Genomic DNA, 23,717 nt, shown 5'->3' with positions numbered 1-23,717 from the left:
TGCACGAGGCTCCCGTGGTGCTGGCAGCTCAGCTCAGCCCCGTGCTGGCCTCCCCCAGCGCTGTGCTCGGGGCCGGGGGTGCTGTGTGGGACGGGCAGTGCCCCTGTGCGGTGGTGGCTGAGGAGAGCTCTTGTGGAGAGAGCCGTGGGGGAGCAGCCAGGCCCCAGGGGTGCTGCTCTGCTCGCTCACCACTTGGGAAATGGGTGCTGGGAGGTGTAAAGGTGCTGTGCAGGCACCTGTGGTGGGCTGCTGCTCTGGGTGGGGGTCTCTAGGGCAGTGGTGTCCCCACGGCAGAGCTGGCAGCATCCTGCAGTGTAGCATGCTGGCCGCTCTGTCCTGTAGTAAATTGTGCTTTTGGATCTCCTTTCTGGTGGGAGGGAAGGGAGGGAGGAGGGTAGAACTCGGAGGTTCTGTGATTGTTTCCTTCACCCTCTTCTCCTTCAACCTTTCAGGGTCCCAGGTGCCTGGACGGGACCCCAGCAGCATGGCTGCGGCCACGGAGAGCAGACAGCAGCCCCCTGCTACAAACTGCTTTGGGAGCAGATCGAGGTGAGGGCCCTTCGCTGCCAGCAGGAGTGGCACAGCGGGGCTGTGCGGGCAGGGCTGCGGGCACCGGGGTGAACCGGGGGGGGCCCAGCCTTGCTGTGCACCCCCAGACGGCTGCCGGGGGCGGCGGGGAGCAGCGCACCTCAGGCTGGGGAGCACGATGCTGTGCTGGTGGGCACAGGGGATGCTTCGGAAGGTCCATGGAGAGCAGGAGAAGCAAAGCGAGCAGGGCTGCGGGGAAATAGCAGCCGCTTCCAAGGGAAATGAGACGCTCGGGCAGCGGGCCATCCTGCGCCTGGCACGCAGCCCTTCGCTGCCTCCTCGCTGGGCTGGAGCAGCTCGGAGCTGCTCCTTTTGGAGCTGTGGTTATTGAGAGACGTGTCACGCTGTCAACATGGAGTTGAATTTAACACCTATTTATATTTCCAGAGCGTGGCAGTGGCCCAGCAGCCCCTACAGATGTCCTGTTAGGAGCGTGCCTGCAGCAGGGGAGCCTGCAGCCTGCCCGAGCACAGGCTCTGCGTGCCCCGCGGGCGCCAGGTGCAGGAGCAGCCTCAGCTGCACGCCCCACGCCTTGAGCCCTTCTGCTCCTCCTGCATCTGCCGGGCACGGACAGGAGAGGAGTGAACAGAAGTGTTTTTAGCTCTGAGAAGTTACCTGGTCCTTCAGTACCGTGGGTTTGAGTGGGGGCAGATTGCTGAAGGCAGCCTGGGCCCTTCTGCTGTAGCTGCCCCAAACCCTGCTGTGGGCTCTGACCCTTCCCACAGGCAGGATGCTGCTCGCTGTCCTGCCAGGAGCTGGTCCTGCAGCCACGTGGCAGCCAGCCGGAGGGCCAGAGAGCCCTAAGAAAGCCCCTAAAGAAAGCCCCAGGTCGTGCTGCTCAGCCTGGTCTGGCCTTCAGAGCCTCCCAGCTCTGGTCGCTCCCAACCACGACAAACCCCGCGGCTGCTCTGGTGCAGGAGGTGTCCGTGCTGGTTTTTGACTCAGCCTGGACTCACCTGAGGTTGGGGCTGTTCCGGACCCAGCCCCCAGCTGGCTGTGGCACTGGGGGCGAAGCGTGGCTGTTTGTACCCAGCGCGGAGGCAGCTGCCCTCTCCGGAGGGTCCCTTTGCGCTCGGGAGCACCGTTTGATGTTTGCTGTGTTTATATGCAGAGCTGAGTTTATTTTCATGGGCTTGGTGATGGATGCTGGCACGCTGGCTCGCAGGCAGGATGGAAAGAAAAGGGTCATTCTTCGCTCCTCAGCTATTTCCACACTGTCCCCTCGAGGGAAACTGCTTGATCAGGGCTTCTCTTTCTTCTCCTGGACAAATGTCATCTTGGGAGTTGCTGCTAATCTTGGTGGCGGGGTGTGAAATTCCACAGCCCTCCGCGCAGAGAGCAAACACAGCCCCGAGGTCCCTGGCTGAGCGCTGGTGCCGTGGGTGCCCCGCTCGCTGCCACAATCCCCGTTTGTTCGCTGGTGGCCACAGGGGGCTCTTGTACAGCGCGGAGCGACGCGGCCGGGTGTGTGCTGTGGGGAAGCTCGGGCTGCTGAGCCGTGTCGGGGGCTGTGATCTGGCTGTGGCCTGAGAAACGTGGCTGTCACTTGTCACCAGCCTGTGCAAACGCAGCCGGCTGGCTGCCTCGGGGTGAGCACCTCCAAACCTCCCGGCTCAGCCAGCGCCGGGCACGAGCATCCCCGAGGGCGGGCAGCAGGAGCAGCTCTCCCTCGCTCAGCCCATCTCCACCGCGAGCACTGAGCAGGGTGTAGGGCCACGGGGACAAACACTACACGAATTTGGGGTTTCAGAGCCGAGCACCGTGCTGCTGGTCCGGCCCAGCCCAGCCAGGCAGAGGGGGCTCTGCCTTGGCAGAAAGGGGCAGCTGAGGGGCTGCTGGCACCCCGCTGACACCGATTCCCTCCTTGGCAGCACCTATGGGACAGCGGCTGGGGTGGCAGCGCTCGTGCCCCCCGCCGGGGAGGGGGCTGCCTCTGCCCCCCACCTCCTCCCCATTGGCACCGCTGCCGGAGCCCGTTCCCATCCGTGCCCTGCCTTGTTTTTTCCCCGCTCCTATTTTAAGAGCAGCGTGTTCCCAGTCCGGCCGCTGTCACGTGGCCCCGCTGGGTTTGTTTCCACGCGTCTATTAAAAGACAATGCCCAGATGGGAGCGCTCGTAGGAGGGCTGGGCCGGGTGGCAGGCGGGCTAATTCAGGCCTGGTAACGCCGTGCGGCCGGCTGGCAGCACGGACACATCCTGTTTGGGTTTCTAAAAACTCCCCGGGCAGCTCTGAGCTCATCTGCACCCAGAAGGGCAGGGACGGGACCATCCCCTGCCTCAGCACCGCTCCCTGCGGGGAGCTGGGTCCCAAAACCCAGGCTGGGTGCTGTGCCCCGGGGCTGCGAGCACCACGGCAGCAGTGCCCCGGGAGGGCAGCGAGGGGGCTGGGAGAGCTCCTGGGAGAGGCGGCTGATCAGGGTGGCCTCGGCAGCTCCGGCTGCTGGGCTCCCTGGCCCTTATCTGATCTCTTTTCAACAGTCGTCTTCTCCTTTCCCAAGTCTCCTCCCGCTCCCAGCCCTTCCTCTGCCCGGTGTCATTGTGAGCCGCTCCCCGAGGAGCAGCTGGGAGGCACCGAGGGCTGGCTGGGGCTGGCGCGGGTGGCGTGAGCGATGCCGTGAGCGATGCCGTGCCCTGCCCCTGCCAAGCTGCCGTCCCCTCCCAGCTCGGCGCGGCCCCGGGCTGGGGACAGTTTGCAGGTTTTGCCCTTTTAAGGCAAGAAGTTGGCCGGGGCAAAGCGAGTCCTGAGCCCTGTGGTCCTCGCCCTCCGTGCTGCAGCCGCGAGCGCTCTGTGGAGCCGTGGCCCCAGCGCTGCCTCCTGTCCCCTGCCCTCGGCATGGGGGGAGGAAGGAAGCTCGTTGCCCCTTTGCCACCCTGTATTGGGGAGCAAGTGCTGAGAAATCCACCTTGGAGCTTTGCCTCAGCGCACCCCTTTCCTGGTGCCTGTGCTCGGTGTGATGCCCTGCTGGTGGTTTTCCCCTTCCCCTTGCTGAGCATCCCTGTGAGAGGGGTCGGGGTCGGGGTCCTGCTGCGATGTTTCCCCCCCGCTGCCCTCCTCAGCTCTTTGCTCCCTGCTGGGCCAGAGCCCGCAGCCGTCCTGGCAGCACCCCCACCTGCGAGCCTTGCGGCTGCCCTCGAGCCGGTTTCACTGCCCTGGTGCCCGCTGCAGAAGGTGCTGCCGCGTGGTTGCTGCCGTGGGTGTGGAAGGAGCAGCCTGGGGGGGCTGCACGGTGCTGCCAGCAGTGCCCGGGGCTCATCCTCAGCACGTGGAGCACCTGCGGCGAGCAGCACCGAGGGCTGCTCTGAGATTTCTCCTCCGGGGGACCCTGACACGGCTGGGTGGGTCGGCAGGAGCTCACCCCGTCTTTTTTCCCTGCAGGACACACCGGCACGCAGCTGCAGCAGCCCGGCAAGGCGCGGGGAGCGGGGAGCAAAGTCCCAGCACCAGGAGCCGGCACCGGCAGCCGGCCAAGAGCCAGGCACCCGCCAGCACCATGAACGGCACCGCCAACGGCACGGGTGAGTGGGCTCGGGGGGCTCTGCTCCAGCCCTGCGGTTACAGGCGGGGGGTGCACAGAGCTGGGGGCTGCCTTAGTGGGAGAAAATGGGTTTCTGCTGAGATAAAGGGTCTCGCAGTGCCCGGGAGCTTCCTCCCCGCAAAGGAGCTCTCGATTTCATTTTGGGAAGCCTGGCAGCTCCACCGAGCTCCCTGGTGGGACCTGGTCTGCCTGGAATAATTCCCGTGGCTCCTCTCTGGAGTCTCCCTGATGTGAAATGACCGCATCCAGCAGTTTTAGAGGGGCCTGGAAGAGCCATGGCACTAATGCCACGGTGAGAGCAGCCCCCACAGCTGGCTGGGCTTTTCTCTGCGTTGTGAGCTTTCAGCTGGATTCGCCCATCGGCCTGCAGAGAAAATAATTTTGAGCTCTTTACCCAGCAAAGTGGGGAAGAGCAGGGGAAGATCAAGCGGCAGAAACCCACCACTCAAAATTGTGCTGGTTGTGCCAGGGAGTATTTCAGGAAGAGTTTCTCTTGGCTTTTCTTGGGCTTGTCCACAAGGCTATAAACACCTCGTGAAGCAGGGACCGGGCCTGCTGAGCGTGTGGCTATGGGCCCTGAGCAATTCGTGGCCTTTTCTTCCCTGGTTCTGCCGGAGCTGCTCGAGCAGTGCCGGCTGGGGCTGGAGGAAGCCCCCCCTGGAAGCCCGGGGGCTCTGTCCTGGCACGTGCTTGGGGTGGGCTCAGAGGAGGTCCGGGTGTCCCACGTGCTGGGCGAGCACAGCAGTGACGGTGCCGTAGGGCTGGAGGTGGGCAGCAGAAGTGACACAGGCTTTTCCTACGCCCCTACGCGGTGTTTTTATTTTTGTTTTTTTTTTTCCAAAGAGCACCGTCCTTTCTTTTGCTTTTGTCAGAGACCTGGAAGGAAAAGCAGCGTGCTTTGTGTCGGGTAGAAGGAAATGTTTTGTTCAGCCGGGGAGGAGGATTTTTTTTTTTTTTTTTTTCCACTTCATTGGAAAAACCTGGAGCACTGTAATTTGAATTTTGCCAACATCCATTTTGGGAGGGAGGTGGAGGAGTGGAGGGCTGGAGCGAAGTGTGACGTCTCAGCTGCCTCTTGCAGCCCGTGCTGCCCTCCCCGAGCTGCGGCTTGTCCCAGCCCTGCTGCCCCGGGGCTGCGGGCAGCGTTTTGTCCTGCAGGCACAGCTCTGCTCCTGGGCTTTGCTTGCCTCCAGCTGCATCTCCCTGCCCCGTGGCCTTACGGCTGTGCTGTCCTCGCTGCTGTGTCCCATCGCCGGCTCTGCCCCGAGTGCTGCCAGCGAGGATTTGGTGCTTGGGGCTCCAGCAGCCTCGCTCTGCTCCCAGCTCCCTGCCTTCTGCCGGCGTTACCGTGCACGGCTGGGGAGCGACTGCAAGAGCTTCCCCATCACGTCTGCTGCTCCCGGCTGGAATTCCATCTGAGAGTAAAAGGAAATCATTTTGTGGCATTTTCTCTGCCCTGTTCAGCCCCTGCCGTGTTCTCCCTGCAGTCCTTCCTTATCAGGTGGACTTTGGAGCAGCTTTTCCCCTGTTATGACCAGGCCTGAGATCAGTCCAACTTCACCGGGGTCATCCCGCAGGTCGATTAACATAAAATTGGCAGGAGGTGTCTGGAGCTTCTAAAATTCCCCCTTCCAAGGCTGGCTAGAAGTGAGCACCGGTCAGAGACCCCACCAACAAGTCGTGGGGACTGATGGAAGCTGCTGCGAGCCTGCTGGCCTGGAAACCATCGCCCGTAGGTGCTGCCTGAGGGGCTCCCTTAGTGCCTGGTGCTGTGCAGCAGGACTGCAGAGGTGCAGGAGGGTGTCCTGCTTCCCTCCAGCTGCAGAGCAGCAGCGTGCTGAGCAGCCTGCCCCTCCTGCAGTGTCCGTACCTCTCCAGCCTCCCGTTTGTGGGGTCTGCACTGTTGTCTGTCTGTGTCCCTTTTTTCTGTTATTTGGTGCTGTTTTGTTTTTAATTCTCTCGTTTTGCCACCGAAGCTGGGATGTCTTGTGGCAGAACTTATCCTCTTCTGTCCTGTCAGGTCTTGTGTTTTTGGCTAGCTTATACATACCATCAAACAAAACCTGTCGTTTTTTGGGTCTGCGTTTTCCTCCTGGTCAGTTTTCATTGTCATTCTGTCTCTTCCCCTTCCCTTCTCAAACGCTGAGTGCAATCCAGCAACGTTCAGCTCCTCGCAGTGCCTGGGGGCTGCCAGCAGCCCCTGAGCTCCTTGCTCCCTGCGCTCAGGTCCGCAGCAAGCAGCAGGGCAGGTGCTGAGCACAAACACGAAGCAGCATCTATCCGCTTTTGTCTCGAGACAAAAGGTGGGGAAGGGTTCAGGGGGATCAGAGCCCTGTGGTGGTGGCTGCGTGGGGCAGCCGCTGGTGGTGCTGAGCTCTCTGCTCTCTGCCCTTCCAGTGAACGGGGACGTGACGGGTGCTGCGGACGTGGAGGAGGAGAGGCCGGCTGCGGGAGCGACCACGACGACTCCGGTGGCACCGAGCACGGCGGATGGCCCCGCGGCTCCTGCGCTGAGCAGCTCCGGGGAGCCCGAGGAGGCAGCGCCCGGCTCCGGCACCCCACAGACCCGGGCAGCGGTGCTGGCCCTGGATGCTCTGCCCCCGGGGTAAGCAGCTCTGCGTCCTGCTGTGCTCCTGAGGGTGGCCTTCTCGTGGCTGAGAGCCTCAGGGGGGGCTCGGGAGGGAGGCGCAGCCCTGGAGGGTGGTAGGTGGGTGAGCAAGCGGGGGCACTGCGCTGTGCTGGAGGAGGAGGGTGTGGGATGGGGCTGTGCTGCACCACGGGGTTTGGGGGAGGACAGGCAGGGGAAGGCATCTCCACACAGAGCAGGAGCGGGGCGTGCTGCCAGGGGAGGCAGAAGCATCCAGTGCACGTGCAGGAGGATCTGCTGGCTGCCAGGCAGCGAGGAGAAAATGCGTGAGAGAAGGAGGGTGGATTTCCAGGGAGCTCCACGGGAAAGGTGTGAACATCAGAGAAGGAAGCACTACAGGAACAGCACTGCGTGAGCACCTTGGAGGCAATGGCTGCAGTTGCAGGGAGGTGGGCAGGATCCTCCCACAGCCTGTCTGTCTCCTGGTTTCAAGGTGGCACAACCAAACAGCCCCAAATACGTCAGGAAAGTCGTGGGCTCTCCTGGTGTCACCAGGAAGCAGGGAGAGAATTGTCACTAGGTGTGGCCCTGGGTTGTTCTCAGTTGGTGATAGTGAGAAACGAGAGCCTCAAAGCCCTCTGCGTGGTGGAAGGTGCAGCCAAGTGCTGCGGGGACGCCCGGGATGAGTTTCCCCTCTGCTCTGCGTCCTCCTGGGCACGGGGAAGGAGCCGGGAGCGGAGCTGGGCTGGCTGAGCAGGGCTGCGGGCAGCCGGGGGCGAGGCTGAGCCCCCCGCCCCGCGTTTCAGACACCTTCCAGTGCAAGGGGAGAGCCGTGGAGGGGGGCTGAGAACGGCTTGTGTTTCGTATGAAGGGAGCTGTTTATTTTCCTTTGGCTAAGCCAATGCCTGGAAGGTCAGGGCCTCGCTGGTGTGTCAGTCACAGGTAATTAGGGTTAACGGCTCAGTGTGCCTTTATGCGGGGTGTGTGAGGGTTACTGTTCTCGGGCCTGGGCGCTTCCTGTTTCCAGGCAGCTGGAAAAGTCCAGTGCTCTGAAAAGGTCTTTATTCCAGCTCGTGCCCCTCTCTGCGCCTACCAGACAGGCGGGAGGGCTCCTTCTCCCTGCCTCTGCCTGCCCGAGGTGGATGGAGGCTGCCTTTGGCACCTCCAGTTTCCCTCCCTGCCTCTCCTGCCCGTAGGATCTGTATCGGGGAAGGGAGCAGCAGCATCTCATGTGCTGTCCCAGTTCCGTGCTCGTGCCGGGCTGCCCGGTGGCTGCTGACCCACTCCGTCGGGTGGAGGCCGAGCAGCGAGGTGTGTGAGGGGATGGGGGCAGAGAGCTGGGTTCAGTCGTGTTCCCCTGCCACGAGCCTTCCCCTGAGAGCAGCCGGAGTCTGCCCTGGCTGAACAGAGCTGAACAGAGCAGGGCAGTGGCTGGGGACGTGTGGCTGAGCTGCTGGGCATCCCCCGGGGCCTGGTCTGGAGACGCCGCTCCGGGGCTGGCTCAGCAGCAGGGTGTTGCTGTGCTTTGGGGCCCGGTGTGGGACGTGGGGATGGGGCTGGCTGAGGGCAGGCAGCGGTGCCTCAGGCAGGAGGGATGCAGACAGATGCAGACACAGCCAGGCTGCTGCAGCGCCGTGCGGGACAGCCCCTCGCTGGCCCAGCTCCTGCACCCTGGGAGCAGCCGCTCGGGTCCCCTGCAGAGCCGCCTCCTGCTCCGCTGCGGGGGAGCTGTCGTGTTGCTCTCCCCTCTGAGAAGCCTCCGGGAACCTGTGTTTTATGCAGACTCGTTCTCTGAGCGTCTCCTTCTGTCTGTGGGAGCAGGGGGAGCATGCGTGCTCTGCTGCTGGAGGGGCAGGAGCAGCTCCCAAGCTCCCAGCCCTGTGTTCGGGGTCGCCGTGTGCCCGGCAGCCCGGCACGGCTGGGTTCACGCGGGGATTCGGAGCTATTTGTTATGCTCAGAGCTGCCTCTGAGCGTCTGCACCAGGTGTGGTGGGCACAGAGGCATCTCACAGACAACTGGGAGTCTGTTTTGGGGGCCGGAGGATGCTGGACAGTGTCCTGAATAATTCCAGCCCCAGCGCTGCCCAGAGCCCTCCTCACCCCCTCCCGGCTGCTGCGGCGCGCGTTTCCCTGCAGGTCTGGGGAGCGTCTGTGATGCCAGAGTGTCTTCAAGCCTCCAGCACGGGGTCCTGGCTGTCCCATGGGGTCCCCAAGCTGGCCGATAGCGACGGGGGCCGGGAGAGCTGCTGGCTCCTGCATCTGGTTCCTATCAGCGACGATGCTGCGCGGGGACAGGCGGCCGCTGCCGCGCTGTGTACACAGCCCCGTCTCGCGCGCACAAAGGGGCGCATTATGCTGCCTGGCAGAAGGCACGGGGCTGTGGTTTCTTACATAAGGAGGGCGTTTTGTTTGGACTGCAGGGTTGCCTCGGCCCTGCTGCTTCGCACCAGCCGTGGCTCCCCGCGTGCGTCGCTCGCCTCTCCCGCAGCGCTGCCGGCACGCCACGCGCGTCCTGCTGGTGGTGGCCGTGTGCTGGGGTGAGAGCTCGCCCCGCTGGGCTCTGCTTACCCGCCTGGTAGGGGGTGTGTGGGTTGCTCGGAGAGGCCGAGGCTCGTGGGGAGCTGGCGAGGTGCCCTGGCAGCCGCGGGCTGTCCTTAGTGCCCCGTGTCCGGGCTGTTCTGTCAGCGGTGGTGGCAGCGGGCGCAGCGTGCTGCCTGCGGTACTGCTGGTGGCAGCGAAACACCAGGTTGCAGGGCAGAGCAGCACACAGCAAATTTACCTTCCAGAGCTCCAAGGAGTGCGTGAGCTTGTGGGCTGTTCACAGCAGTGTGACACAGGGACAGTGGCCACCCATTGCTGCCACCACCAGCAGCAATCCTCGGCCCTGCACGGCTCTCTGCAGTCATGGGGGCACCCAGAGCGGGATCTGTGAGGGCTCCAGACTCCCCCTGCCTTGGAGGAGCCCTCACGGTGCTATTTCTTGTCTCTATAGCCCAAAATTAGCACCTGGGGGCTTGAGCCACTTGTCATGAGGGACTTCCAAGTCCTCAGAGCCCACTCTTTTGAGGAAGCCCGCAGGGAGGCAGCCAGCGGTCCGGGTACGTGGGGCAGTCTCTGCCCGGTGACCTGGGGGCTGTTCAGGTCCTCAGCTGGGGTTGGAAATGCTGCTGAGACCCTGGGTGGCCGCAGCAGCGCACGGTGACAGCTCCCTTGGTGTGAATCCGACCCTGGGGGGCTCGAGGGGGTGGTGCGGGGCCTGGTGCTGGGTGTTGGTGCCTGCAGTGTCACCGGCACGAGCGCCGGGCGCCAGCCGCGTTCCTTCAGCTGCCGTCAGGGAGTTGCAACAGAAGCTAGTAAGCTGCTACGTTAATTTCCTGGGGCTTTTGTGATGATTAATTGAGACTGAAGGCTGCCTGGGAGGGAGAGCCGGGGCAGCGGGAGCGTGGCAGCAGAGCCCTTGATCTGTCAGCAGCCGCGCGCTCGCCCTGTGCCGCGGAGGGGAGGATGAAGCGCGGCGCTCTGTGGAGGCTCCGTGTTTGCCAGGGCGCAAACTTGGATGAATGAATGGAGGCAAAGAGGGGGTTTGGTGTCGCTGTGTGCCACCAGGCCTCCCCATCGCGCCTGTTCCCCCGAGGGGCTGCCTCCCAGCCCAGCGCCGGGTGGGTGCAGTGCTCCTGAGAGGGGTCTGTCAGCAGCCAGCAGCACGGCTGCCAGGAAAACTCCCAGCCCCAACTCAAAGGCTCCCCTTTACAGAGGCATTAAGGGAAGCTAAACAAAAACTACATCAGAAACTCGCGGGGCATGAAGCTGACCCTGAGTGAAATCTTACACCGACCCCCCTCCTTTCTAAGGGATCAAGGATTTACGCCCCGAGTTCGGCCGGTTCTCAGCACGCAGGTTTTGTGCAGCAGGCCCAGTAACTGCTGCCCATAGCTGCTGTCGGGCTTGGTTTTAAATAAAGCCTAAACGCTGCGGCTGAGCAATGCTCGGGGGGTTACTGAGCCCCCAGCCGCAGCTCTCCGGGTGTCCTCGCTCAGAAGGTGTCTGGGAATTGCTCACTGCTCCGTGGGGCAGGCTGCTGGGTGCAGGGCAGCACCCAGGGAGGCCGCTGGGGCTGGGTTTTAGGTGTAGGAGCAGAAGATGCTCCACGTCCCCTCCTGCTGGAGCCACGCACGGTGTGGTCCGACACCCGGGGCCAGCCAGCTTTGGTGCCTGCACCTCCTGGGGCTGGGTGCCGGTGCCAGCCCTTACCGACTGTCCCGTAATTGTCTTTTCCAGGTGGGAGCAGCGGGAGCTGCCGAACGGCAGGGTGTACTACGTGGACCACAACAACAAGACCACCACGTGGGAACGACCGCTCCCGCCGGGGTAAGGGGCTGCAGGCAGGCAGTGCCTCGTGGAGCCCGTGCTTGGGAGTCTGCGCGAGGCAGGGGAGGTGGGAGGGAGGTTTCCTCAGTCCTGAAAGGAAACGGGCTGAGATGCAGGAGTGTTCAGCGGCCTGAAAGCACGCCCTGCCTCCTCTGGAGGCTCTTCCTTGAGGAATGGTGAAAAAAGCCTTTGAGATGGGCGCCTGCAAAGTCCCCGTGAGGACCAGGAGCAGGGAGGGGACAGGCCTCGAGTCACCTGGAGGAACGGATGGCTCTTGAATTGGGATGACACAGGGGGGCTGAACTGGTGGGCAGGAACAGGCACACGCCTTGTGCCCCAAACCCAGAGCTGAACCTTGGCCTCCCGCAGGGGCTCCTGACCCTCGTAGCCACATCGGCTCTGCTCGTTCTCCAGCAGATGCTGCTCAGCTCCGAGAGCTGCAGGAAGAGCCCTGCAGAACTCGTGCAGGGAGGTCCTTCCTTCACCTGCAGGAGTCAACAGCTCACAGAGGCTGCGTGTGACCCTGGGGGTCCGTGTGCTTTGCAGGAGGCTGTTGAATTCTCACCTCTTTGTGCTCCAGGAGGGGCAGGCAGCACAGGCACACTGCTGGTGGTTGTTCTCTGGGCTGAGTTTGCTCAAGGCTGGGATGAGCGCAGTGTGCTCTAGCAGCCGGTGTAACGTGTGAGTGTGAAGTGCAAGCCCAGCCTGTTTTCCTCCGCGGGAGCCTCCGAGTTCCTGTGGTCACCCCATGCCTTCAGCCAGGCTGTGATCTCCGCAGCCTCCCCTCCTGCTTTCTGCCCCCCTGGTGGCTTAAAATCCCTCTGGCATTAAGGGGGAGGCTGCTACCTGGGAGGTGGCTCTGGGAGCACCCTGGGCGTGCTCCCCTCCTGCTGTGCAGCTCTCTGCTCCAGTGCTGCTGTCGGGGGCTGGCCATGTTGAGGTGTCCTGGTGTTACCTCTCAGCACCTCCCAGCCGCGTGGGGAGCTGCTTCAGGTCCTCACAGGCTTTTGTGTTCCCTGGTGGTGGAGCTCACCTTGTCCAGGGAACCCTTCAGCCATGAAATTGGTTGTCCTGGGGTTGGGAGCGGAGCCCTCGTGCAGAAGGGTGGTGCGAGCTCGTGAGAGCCAGTGTCCGGGGTCAGCAGTACGAAATGGAAGTCAGTCCCCATAGGTGAGCCAGGGCCCCAGCAGCTCTGCCTGCCTCTGGAGGATTGTCAGCTGCTTTTTTTGCCGTGTTTCTAGAGCCCATTGAGCCCATGAAGTGCTTCTGAGAGCCAGAACTTGGTCGTGAATCCTCCGCTGAGCCACACGGAGTGTGAGGGGGCTTTGGCAGCGGGTTGGGTGCCTCGTGACCCAAGTGAGGCTCCTCTGTTGTGCTTCCAGCACGTGCTGGGGCAGCAGCTCAGTGTGCTCAAGCCATGGCTGTGTGTCCAGGGCAATGGGAGATTGTGTTGGATCCTGTTGGGAGCCCTCTGCCGTTCCTCCCAGCCTTCCTGGGGCTCTGCTGGCCCCGTGCCTTCACACCCGCATTAGTACTGGGACGGTGCCTGAGCTGAGCCCGGGGTGGAACCTCTTTGGGCTGGCTGTCACAATGTCCTTTGGTGCCGTGGTGGTCAGGAGGGGCTCCCTGGGCCAGGCACTGATCTCCTGAGGGGCTTTTGAGCAGCCTGGTGCTGTGTTTGGGCTCTGAGCAGCAGGGGAAGGAAGGCTGGGGGAAGCGGGGAGGTGTGCACACCGCTTCGGTGCGGAGTCCCTGGGAGCTGGAAGGGATCAGGCCCTAAAGCAGGGCTGGAAGGTCCCAGCGAGCCCCTGTCCCAGGGGAGGACAGCCTGTGACATCTCCCCATGGTGCTTCCAGGTGGGAGAAGCGCGTGGACCCGAGGGGCCGCTACTACTACGTGGACCACAACACCCGGACCACCACGTGGCAGCGCCCCACGGCCGAGTACGTCAGGAACTACGAGCAGTGGCAGTCCCAGCGAAACCAGCTCCAAGGAGCCATGCAGCAGTTCAGCCAAAGATTCCTGTACCAGGTGAGGGCCGGGGGCTGCGGCAGGAGCTGCACCCAGGGCTGCCAGGGCCCAGGGAACGAGCGCTGCCGGGCTCTGCAAGCTCCCTGCTGCTGCTTCCCTTGTTTTTTTTCCCCCTGTTCGTGGTTTGGGTGAGCACCCCCTGATAGGCAGGGCTGTGCCGATGGCTGGTATTGCAGGCTGAGCCCCTCTGGAGCCTTTCTACCTCCTGGGTGGCGATGTCCCCGTGCTCTGGTGTCAGCCAGCCCCGTGCCTTGTGGGGTTTTACCATGGTGTGGAACCCAGCTGCTGGCAGGGCCGGGGAGCTCTGGGTGTGCAGCGCAGGGCATCCAGCTCCCTGCTGAGGCTGAGCTCCTCTCTGGGGTCTCCCAGCACCCTGCAGAAGTGCTGCCAGGGTGAGCTCGGTGCCCCAGCGAGGAGCTCGGATGTCTCTGCAAGGGGGAAGCAGGCAGAGGTTGTGTTCAGTCCCATGAGCTGGGCCTGGGGCTGTGCCCCTGCAGGGGCTGTGGGAGGCTGCCCTCATGGATTCCTGCCCCTCAGAGGGAGCTGTCTGTGGGGGCAGCAGGAGGGGGCTTCCACCGAGGCCGAGTCATGCTCTGAGCCTGTCGCTGCTCAATTCACTGCCAGCACCGCCTCTGGAGCTGCTCCAGCGCCGCGCGACTCGCCCTGGCTGGGCTCTGCAGAGCACCGAGGGAGGGACTCGCGCTCCAAATTTAGCCTGATGAAAGGATTGTACTCCTCGCTTCAAACTTTCTCCTGCCAGCAGCGATGGCTTCTGCTGCGCCTCCTTCCCCCAGGGGCTCTCTGCCTCTTGTTGCCCTCCCGTCTCCAGCACCCACCCGCGCTCCGTGCGGGGACAGGAGGTGCTGAGTGGTGCCGCACCCCTGGGTGATGTGGAGCCCTCATGGCACAGCCCCTGCAGGGAGCCCAGCTCTGGGGCTGCTGCAGGCAGGGTCCCTGTGGCAGCACGCAGGCAGCAGGCTGGGAGCAGCATCCCCCGTGCCCGGGGGTCTCTCTGGCCCAGGGTCGTTCCTGGGGGCTGCGGAGAGCTGCGGGAGGGCTGGCTCCTGGAGCTCTGCCCCGGGCTCTTGTCTCTGTGCCCTGTTTGTTTTAATTAGTTATTTTTAGGTCACAGTGAGGTGATGCCTCTGGACGTGCCTCAGCTGTGTCTCTGGCCAGCCTGGCTGGGTAGGGAGGGAGCGGAGGCTGCCCAAGACACGCCGTGCTGTGCCGTGCCGTGCCGTGCCAGGGCGGTGCCTCCTGCGCCCCTCTCCTTGTGCGTGGGGCAGGGGGCGAGAGAAGAAGCCAGGAGGCGTGGGCTGCCCCGTTCCCAGTCCCCAGCACACCACAGGGCATCCCCCAGCATGCTGGGCTGGCCCCAGGGGCTGGTGCCCATCCCGGGAGGGTGTGGAGCCCCCAGCACCCCAAGTGCCCAGGCCTGGGGCTGCCCTGTCCCCATGGGGGCTGCAGGCTGGCCCCACCGGGACCCCCGGCCCCTCTCCAGCGGCTGGTTTTTAGGAGGTGCAATGGAAAGGCCTCTTGGTAACAACGCGTGTCTTATTTAACCATTACAATTTAACCTCCCTCTCCCCTGGAGCCCCAGGTGTCGGGGCCGTGCCTCCATCCCCGGGGACCTCCAGCGGGGTCGGGGGGGCTGTGCCGGCACCCCCCTGCTTCAGCCTGGGGTGACGGCCGCCGGCTCTGCCCGCCCGGGGCAGAAGAAAGGTGCTTTGTGCCGGGGCCCCCAACCTGCCGGGGGGGCTGGGGGCTCGGGGAGCCGCCCGTCTGTGCAGGCATGAATGTGCCCTCAGTGCGGCGCATCCCGCAGCCCGCTCGCTGCCCGGGGAGGAGGGGGGCCGCGGGCCCCGCCAGGAAGCGCTGGGCGTGGACAGGGCTTGTGGGAATGATTTCATTGGAAAGGCCTGCGATATTTTTTCCCTCTTGTGTGTGGTTCTTGGAGGAGGCTGGAGGTGTATCTGATGGGGATGGTCGCCCGGGCCAGCGGGAGCCGAGCGGCCGCGCACATCTGGAGGCTGCGGCGCGGTCCCGCTCCTCGCCCTGCGCCGTGCCTGGCCCCTGCCCGGCCGCCCCCTTGGCCGCCCCAGCCTCTGTTTGGTTTGTGCTTTTTTTTTTTTTTTTTTTTAAAAAAAAAAACACCCCCTGAGTGTGCAAGAGTTTTTTTTTTTGTTTGCTTTTTTGTTTTGTTTTTGTTTTTTCAGTTCTTTGGGAGCTGCGGGCCCAGGGGAGGCGAGCGCAGAGCAGAGGCTGTGTGGCTCTCGCCTTCGCTGCTGCTGCTCCCGCTCGCCCGTGCCCTGGTTTTTATTTTGTATTTTTGCCCTCTCTTGTCTCTAGTCGTCCGGCGCCCCGTCCGACAATGATCCTCTTGGCCCCCTTCCTCCCGGCTGGGGTAAGTACAGAGTCTCCTCACCTGCCTGCGCCTCCTGCCAGCCGTCCTGCTCTGCCCCGGGCCAGGGGTGCCCTCGGTGGGGACGCAGCGCTCCCGGTGCTGCGCTGCGTGTGGGGCTGAGGCTGCCCATGACTAGCTCAGTCTCTGATTTGAAATCCAGCTTTTTTCCCTTTTTTTTTTCCCTTTCCTTTTTTCTCTTTTCCTGGAGGAGTTCCCAGCTCGCTCTCTCTCAGCTACTGAATGCAGAAGTGTTTGTGGTTGTTCTTTGGACTGGGGGAGAGGCTGGGGATCCAACTCCTCGCTTGTCCCCGGAGCCCTGTGCCGAGCGGCGGCCTGTCCTGCTGCCACGCATGTGCCTCCCGGGATGCTCTGCCCCGGGCCACAGCAGGGCTTCAGCCCTGTCCCCGTGTCCCAAGTGCTGCTGCCACCCCCGGGGCTCTGCTGTGCCGTGTCCGGGCTGGGGAGGGCTGGTGGTGAGGGTGGCGAGTGCCTGGTGGGACGGAGGGGACGTTAATGGGAGCTGCTGGGCACTGGGAAAGGGGTCAGTGGGGACACCGGGTGCTGGGACATTCTGCAAAGCCCCTGTGCCACCCCCAGGGAGGAGAGGGCCCCTCTCCTGGCTGGCAGTGCTGTGCTCTGCCAGGGCTGGCAGAGAGCGGCCCCCTGCAGGGACCCGGAGAGGGAACAATCTGCGGGGAGCTTGGGGCAGGGCAGCGAGGGGCTGGGCGGCTGAGGGGGGGTCTCCAGGGGCAGGGCAGGGGCTCGGCGAGGGCAGTGCCGGAGCCTTTGGTGCTGGACTGGGTGACCCAGTGCCTGCGGCAGCTGGGGGAGCCCTCTCGGAGCCAGCACCCCGGGCAGATGGGGTTCCTGGGGTGGATGTGGGGTTGGTCATCAGATGTGCCTCAGCCAGAGCCAGGAGCAGAAGTGCTAAAGCCCCCGTCCCTCGTAGCCATGCCTGGTGCTTCTGCAGGGCTGGTGGCAGGACTGCCCTGTCCCTGGGCTCCCCAGAGCCCCAGTCTGGTCCCATGGGGGCACAGCGCTCTGAGGGGGGGCTGTGGGGTGAAGGACGTGGATGGAGCACAACCCCACTGGGCTCCCAGTCCCGGGCTGGGAACCGCAGCCGCTTCCCACAGCCCTGCAGGAACGGGATGGGGCTGTGGGAGGGGACACCGGGAGGGGACGGGGACGGGGAGCGCGTGCAGGGCGTCCCTCCCGGCATGGAGCAGGGCTGCGTGCGGGGGGGGGGGGGGGGGTGCGTGGGGTGGGTCCCATCCCTGGGGGCTCAGGGGGTGGGCAGCGGGTGCAGGAATTGCCACCGGGATGGGACGGGGTGCCCGGCTGTGGCTGGGAGGCCCTGGCTGTTCAGTGCCTGGGGGGGGACACAGGGGGTGCTGGGGAGGCTGCAGGCGCAGAGCCTGTCCCGCAGCGATGCCGGTGTGAGTGGTGCCTTTATTTTATGCCCGTGTGTGCCCAGCAGCAGGGCTGTGCGGGGAGGAGGCGCCCCCAAAGCCGCAGGGAGCGTGGCTGTGTAGGAGGGTGCGCGGCTGGGCGCCAGCCTCTGCCCTGCTGCCCGCACATGGACCTGGGGAGAGCGGGCCTTCCCCCAGCTACTGCGGCTTCTGTGCATAGGGAAAACGTAAAATTATTTATTTTGTCTTTTCCAAACAATTTGGGGCAGTGCAGGAGGGGAGGAGGGAGCTGGCAGACTCCTGTGAGCTGCAAGGTGTGTTCCCGGGGCACCAGCTAACGCTTCCCCTCTGTTTTCTCCTAGAGAAGAGACAGGACAACGGGCGAGTGTATTACGTGAACCACAACACGCGGACCACGCAGTGGGAAGACCCACGCACGCAGGGGTAGGAGCACGAGGGGTGGGCAGGGAGGTTTGGGGAGGCTGCTGGGGGTTTCTCAAACACCACTGGGCTCCCAGGTGCTGAGCGGTGGCTGTGTGTGGGGGCTGAGCCTGCACAAGGGCTCTGAGCGATGCAGGCAGTGGCCGGGCACTGGGGGAGCTGGGGAGGGTTGGGAACTGCGACCCCGGGTGCTGGGGGGGGCTGGGACCGAGGTCAGGAGAGGCAGCAGGGCTGTAAGGCAGGAGGAGGTGCTGTCCTCTCACCCTGCTGGGCTCCTGAGAGCTCAGGGCAGCAGGGCTCCTGCCTCGGGGTGCAGGCAGCTGCTTGCTCGTTCTGCCCCCGAATCCTTTTGCCTGGCACGGAGCTGTGAATTGAAGGCAGTCCCCGAGGGCAGCGATGTGGGGCAGGGTGAGACCCCCAGGCGGCAGCTGGGTGACCCCTTCCTTCCCAACAGGATGATCCAGGAGCCGCCCCTGCCGCCCGGCTGGGAGATGAAGTACACCAACGAGGGCGTGCGCTACTTCGTGGACCACAACACTCGCACCACCACCTTCAAGGACCCGCGCCCCGGATTCGAGTCCGGGTAAGTGGTGCTGGGCCAAGCTCCAGCTCTGCACCTGGTGGGACAGCAGCGGGGCTGCGGCGCTCGGGGCTGGTGCTCGAGGAGCTTGCTCACAGCTCGTTGGTGTGCTCCCAACGTGGAGCGGGTGAAGAGGGTTGGCTTTGTTGCCTGCACGCTGAGAGTGGGGTTAGGGCCCCGTGTTTGGCTCCAACGGAGAGCTCCCTGCGTGCAGAGGGGAGCTGCAGCACGGGGGCTGTCCTCCCCCCAGTGGGCGGTGAGAGGGCAGGGGCAGGGCAGCGGGTGCTGGAGGTGTCAGGCTGTGGGGCCGTGCCCTGACCCAGCCCCTGCTGCTTTCTCCTTTCTCAGGAGCAAGCAGGGGGGATCGCCGGGGGCGTACGACCGCAGCTTTCGCTGGAAGTACCACCAGTTCCGCTTCCTCTGCCACGTGAGTAGAGCAGCGTGAGGCCGCTGGGCACGCGGGGGCAGCCTGGGGATCAGGCAGTGGCTGTGCCAACCTGCTCACGGGCTCCTGTCTGTGCCCTGCCCGCAGTCGAACGCCCTGCCCAGCCACGTGAAGATCAGCGTTTCCCGACAGACGCTCTTTGAGGACTCCTTCCAGCAGGTGAGGGGCGCGGGGTCCGGGGGTGCGGAGCTGGCCCTCGTGCACAGCCCGCGGTGACAATTCCCCGTGTCCCCGTGCAGATCATGAACATGAAGCCGTACGACCTGCGGCGCCGCCTCTACATCATCATGCGGGGAGAGGAGGGCCTGGACTACGGCGGCATTGCCAGGTGAGTGTGGGTGTGAGGGGCTGCTGCTGCCGGGGTGGCCCGTCAGGCGGCTGGACTCAGGGTCCCCAGCCCCTCTGCGGGGAGCCAGAGGGGTTTGAGCTGGAAACTGAGAGCTTTGGGAAGGGTGAAACTCCTCCACGACGTTGTGCCAACCTGTCTCTTGCACATGGAGGGCTGGGGGCCCACCTGGGGCTCTCCATAGCCCCCGAGTGCCAACGCCAGCACCCCGGGGCGATGGGTCATGCTGCCTCTTCCCCCTGCAGCCTGGTGCGCGGCTCACAGGCGCTGGTGTTTCTCGGGACAGTCGCTGCGTGCCAGGGTGGACGTGGCGGGACGTGGTTGCTGCCAGCCCGTAGCTGCCACCACCCTGAGGAGCGTGCTGCGTGGCGCCGGGCTGCGCCTCCAGGTGGAGGGGGGGAGCCCCGTGTCTGTCCCCGTGTCCCCATCTGGCTCACCTGGGGTGTCCGGCGTGGTGCTGGGCTTCCCTCCGCCACCCTGCCGCTCGTGCTGCTGCTGCTGGCTGTGGGGCAGGGCTGCTGCTCCCTCGTCTCTCCGTGTCCTGCCAGTGGTTTTACCCTATGGTAGGTTACGTCATGCTGTTCTACCACAGGGTAGAACCACGGACGGGATGCCGGGGCTGCCTCTGCGCCTGAGGACCGCGGCCGGGGAGCGGAGCAAGGACAGCGGGGCCCGTCCTGCACTGCTTCGGTCGGGCTTTGGGGGGGTGTGGGAGGAGAGCGGGTGCCCACGGGCACTGGGTGTGAGTGCACAGCCACGTGAGTGTGCACTTGTGTGTGTGTGCAAGGGGCTGGGCTGCTCGGTGCCTGTCGGGATGCCTCCTGCTCCCAGCCGAGCTCCGTGCCCAGCAGGGATTTTCTTTCTGATGCCTCCAAAAGCACTTCACAAACCGTTTTCAGCACTTCTGCAAAGGAACCTGGAGCCTGTGGTGCCCGATGCCCTCACCAGCTCACGGCAGGGCCCAGGAGCTGGGCACTTGCTTCGTGTGGGCGAGCTGCAGAGGCCCAGGGGCTGTCCTGTCCCTGTCCCCTGTGCCGGGGCGCAGCCTCGTCCAGCAGACCCAGCCTGCAGTGACCACAGGAGCCGCTGCTCACCGCTCTCGCTCTCTCCCAGGGAATGGTTCTTCCTCCTGTCCCACGAGGTGCTCAACCCCATGTACTGCCTCTTCGAGTATGCTGGCAAAAACAACTACTGCCTGCAGATCAACCCTGCCTCCTCCATCAACCCCGACCACCTCACCTATTTCCGCTTCATCGGCCGCTTCATTGCCATGGTAAGAGCCCGACGCGGCGTCCCGCAGCCGAGCTGTGCCCAGCAGCCACCCCACTACACCCCAGTATACCCCATTACGCCCCATTACACCCCTTCCCGCTCGGGTGCTGGTCCCCAGAGTGGGCTTGGAGGGGTTGCACCAGAGCAGGGCGACGTGCTGTAGGGCTGGGGACGGCTGTGGGGCCGAGGGGACCCCGCTGCCAGGGGCTGTGCTGCGGGGATGGCTCCAGGTCCTTGGCTGCCACCCCAGGTGCTGTCGGGTCTGCAGCTCCGCACTATTTTTAGCCCCAGCAGTGTGAGATTTTCCAGCTGCCCGGGCCCCGCTGTGGCTCCTCCCGTTCGTCTCGCCCTCCCTGGGGCCATTTGTGCCTTCGATCGCCCGGCCCGGGTGGGCGCGGGGCTGCTGGGGGTCCGGGCTCGGGGCAGGGTCTGTCCCGGGGCCGTGAGGTGTGTGCGGGAGGCGGCTGCGCCCTGCCCGGGTCCCCCGCCTGTCCTGCCCTGCCCCGCGCCTCGCAGGATACCAATAAAACCCCAGACTATTACTCACCGCTGGGCTGTTCTAGACAAGCGTCTGCATTATTTTTGGCTGCCTTTGCCTTGGGGCTCCTGGAAGCCAGGGATTCAGGGAAGCCACAGCAGAGCTCTGTTTAAACAAGTGCTCTTAATAGAGCTGCGAGGGGAGAAGGAGACGCGGTGGAATTCGCGCTGGGGAGGGGAGAGGGGCAGCGCCGGGCGAGCCTCCCGCTGCCTTCCCCAGCCGGGGGGGCTTGGTGGGGGGGTTCCTGGCCGTGGGGAGCCGTTCCCTGTCCCCCGTGGCTGCAGTGGAGCTTTGTGTGTCCCTGCGGGTCCGTGCTGGGCCCCCGTAACCCAGTCCCCCCCCCCATGGCAGGCTCTGTATCACGGGAAGTTCATCGATACCGGCTTCACGCTGCCCTTCTACAAGCGCATGCTGAACAAGCGGCCCACGCTGAAGGACCTGGAGTCCATCGACCCCGAGTTTTACAACTCCATCGTCTGGACCAAGTGAGTGCCTCACGCTCCTGGCCTGGGGCCGGGCCTGTGCTGGGGGAGGCAGCGCTCCTCCCACCGCCCCTCGCGGTGTCTTGCCAAAAATCACGTCCCGGTGTCCTCCTGCAGGGAGAACAGCCTGGAGGAGTGCGGCCTGGAGCTGTACTTCATCCAGGACATGGAGATCCTGGGCAAGGTGACCACCCATGAGCTGAAGGAGGGCGGCGAGAGCATCCGGGTGACAGAGGAGAACAAGGAGGAGTACATCATGTGAGTCTGGTCCCGATGCCCCCGCTGGGTGCCCGGCCCCCCGGCTTTAGGGCGGTTCTGGGGTGGGAACATGGGGCTTGGGACGTGGCTGCCTTCCCCTGGCTACGTGGCCTGTGACAAGTATGGGCTGGCGCGGTCACTGAGCTGCGCTGCGGTCTGGCTGCCTGCTGCTGGGCAGCTGCCAGTACTTTCAGGAAAGAGGAGAGGGGAGAGAGGGTGAGATTGCTCTCCCTGTCCCATGGCCGCTCACCCAGCGCTGGCTGGGGCTGCCTCTGTCCTGCGGGCAGCAGGCTGCAGCCAGGGGACGTGGCCGGCACCCCTCGCTCCCCGATGGCTGCTGCTCTGTGCTCGGGGCTGCTGCTGGGTTTGGGGACAGAGGGAGGGCTTGAGGGGGGCCCTGCCACGCACCCCTGCGTCCCCCCCGAGGCCGGCTGCCTCCCTGCTGGTGGGAAGGGCTGGCAGTGGCCCCGGTGCCACTGGCTGACCACCCCCTGCCTCCCCAGGCTGCTGACGGACTGGCGCTTCACGCGGGGCGTGGAGGAGCAGACCAAGGCCTTCCTGGACGGCTTCAACGAGGTGGTGCCGCTCGAGTGGCTGCGGTACTTCGACGAGAAGGAGCTGGAGGTGAGCTGGTGCCCGTGCTGGGATGGGGAACGCAGAGGCAGCGGGGCTTCCACCCTGCTGCAGGCTGCCTGGTGTTGCTGGCGTGCACGGGCTCTGCTCCCTCCAACCTCGGGCTCTGCCCGTCAGCTCTGTGCACCCACCCGCTGGCAGGGTTTGCAGGGTTGCTTGTAGGGCCCATTAGTGGGAAATTTCTCATCAGAGGCGAGGGATTCCTCCCGTGCCCTGTGCTGGAGCCTGTGCCTGGCGCAGCCCTGCACCGAAGCAGTGGGTGCTGTGATGTGTGGGTGCGGGGCCTTGTTTCTGTGCCCCTGCTGACTGTGCCCTGTCCCTAGCTGATGCTGTGCGGCATGCAGGAGATCGACATGAACGACTGGCAGAAGAACACCATCTACCGGCACTACACCAAGAACAGCAAGCAGATCCAGTGGTTCTGGCAGGTGAGCCCCAGCGCCTCCATCCCCTGCGTGGGGCTGGGGCAGGCAGGGCTGGCCTGGAGCGTGGGGTGAACGCGGCAGGAGCAGCACTGCAGGACGGTGCCCTGGCCCATCTGGGTGTGGGGGTGATGGGGGTCCCACTCCTGGCACGCTGTCCTCGCAGGTGGTGAAGGAGATGGACAACGAGAAGAGGATCCGGCTGCTGCAGTTCGTGACGGGGACCTGCCGCCTGCCGGTCGGGGGCTTCGCCGAGCTCATCGGTGCGTGTCCTGCTGCTCGGGTCATGTGGGGGGATGGTGGCAGTGCCCAGGGCTGGTGGCTGGGACCTGGTTTTCCACACTTCCACCCCAGACTTGAGGGCACTTGGCAGCAGTGATGTAGCTGTGGTGATGTCTGGGCACGGCGGTTCGGTCTGGTGCGTGCTGTACCCAGACAGATTCCTTAGGCTGAAGCGTGCCACCACAGTTAGCTTTGTCAGTGCAGTCGTAATGTCATTCTGAATGAGATTGATTTTTTTTTTTTGACTTAATTTTGATTTTTTTGGGTGCGATGAAGCCCCTTTTCTAGAAACCCACAGCATGTGGCATTATTCTGCCCTTGTTCTGTGCTACTTCTGGGGCCCGTACCGGCTGTTCTGTTGTTCTCCCCGAGCTGATGCACGTGAAGCAGCTAACCTAGCCCATTTGTTTGTTCTGCCTGGTGCGTTAGCTTTTTTCCAGGCCCCCGGAGCCCAGCCAGCAGTCACAATTTGTCAAAAAGCCACCTCGGTGACTCAGGCCTCCTGAGCCAGGTCCTTGATGATGCTTGGGCGGACCTGATCCATCCAGCGGGCGCAGATCGTGCGCTTCTGCACTCGCTCTTTGATCACCCCACTTACAGTGACAGCAGCACATCTCATCTGCTGTGGATGTAGTTTTCAGCTTCTTCATTTCGTGTTTTCGTGCATTCTCTCTGCAGAGGGGTCAGCAGGCTGTCGGAGTGCTGCAGGGGATTTGTGCCCTTGGGTGCTTGTAGGACTGTCAGGGCGTGTGCCGATGGGATCTGCTGGCTGCAGTGGCACGGCAGGGTTTTCTTTTTCAGCTCCTGATCGTGTAATGAGATTTGCTCTGCTCATAATTAACAGGCAGCAACGGGCCCCAGAAATTCTGCATCGATAAAGTTGGCAAAGAGACGTGGCTGCCTCGGAGCCATACATGGTAAGTCAGTTCTCCTCAGCGCTGCATGGGGACAACTGCTCGCGGTCCCTGCCCGGCTGCGTGGGGCCCCGGTGCCCCCTGTCCTGTCCCCGTCACTGGCAGTCCCATGGGATGGAGCTGCTGAGGCCGGAGGGGTCCCTGCAGGGGGAGGAGGGCGGCAGGGGATTTGGGGTCACTG

The 23,717-nt window shown here is 64.1% G+C and overlaps 1 protein-coding gene across 1 annotated transcript in view; it reads left to right on the top strand.

Annotated features, from left to right (window-relative positions):
* Positions 1-23,717, top strand: part of WWP2 (WW domain containing E3 ubiquitin protein ligase 2) — a 32,582-nt gene that overhangs the window by 7,139 nt on the left and 1,726 nt on the right. The window contains exons 6-23 of the mRNA XM_084294957.1: positions 453-549; positions 3,965-4,104; positions 6,522-6,729; positions 10,990-11,079; positions 12,936-13,110; positions 15,460-15,514; positions 17,286-17,367; positions 17,819-17,947; positions 18,293-18,371; positions 18,477-18,548; positions 18,629-18,717; positions 19,849-20,008; positions 20,897-21,030; positions 21,145-21,285; positions 21,789-21,909; positions 22,242-22,346; positions 22,507-22,603; positions 23,467-23,539. Coding sequence (XP_084151083.1) covers positions 453-549; positions 3,965-4,104; positions 6,522-6,729; positions 10,990-11,079; positions 12,936-13,110; positions 15,460-15,514; positions 17,286-17,367; positions 17,819-17,947; positions 18,293-18,371; positions 18,477-18,548; positions 18,629-18,717; positions 19,849-20,008; positions 20,897-21,030; positions 21,145-21,285; positions 21,789-21,909; positions 22,242-22,346; positions 22,507-22,603; positions 23,467-23,539 — 2,047 coding nt within the window. The remainder of the gene's footprint in view (positions 1-452; positions 550-3,964; positions 4,105-6,521; positions 6,730-10,989; positions 11,080-12,935; positions 13,111-15,459; positions 15,515-17,285; positions 17,368-17,818; positions 17,948-18,292; positions 18,372-18,476; positions 18,549-18,628; positions 18,718-19,848; positions 20,009-20,896; positions 21,031-21,144; positions 21,286-21,788; positions 21,910-22,241; positions 22,347-22,506; positions 22,604-23,466; positions 23,540-23,717) is intronic.

The sequence above is a fragment of the Netta rufina genome, assembly GCF_964035555.1.
Source record: "Netta rufina genome assembly, chromosome: 13".
NCBI lineage: Eukaryota > Metazoa > Chordata > Aves > Anseriformes > Anatidae > Netta > Netta rufina.
Note: the sequence above shows the minus strand (reverse complement) of the source record. Positions and strands in the feature narration are given on the sequence as shown.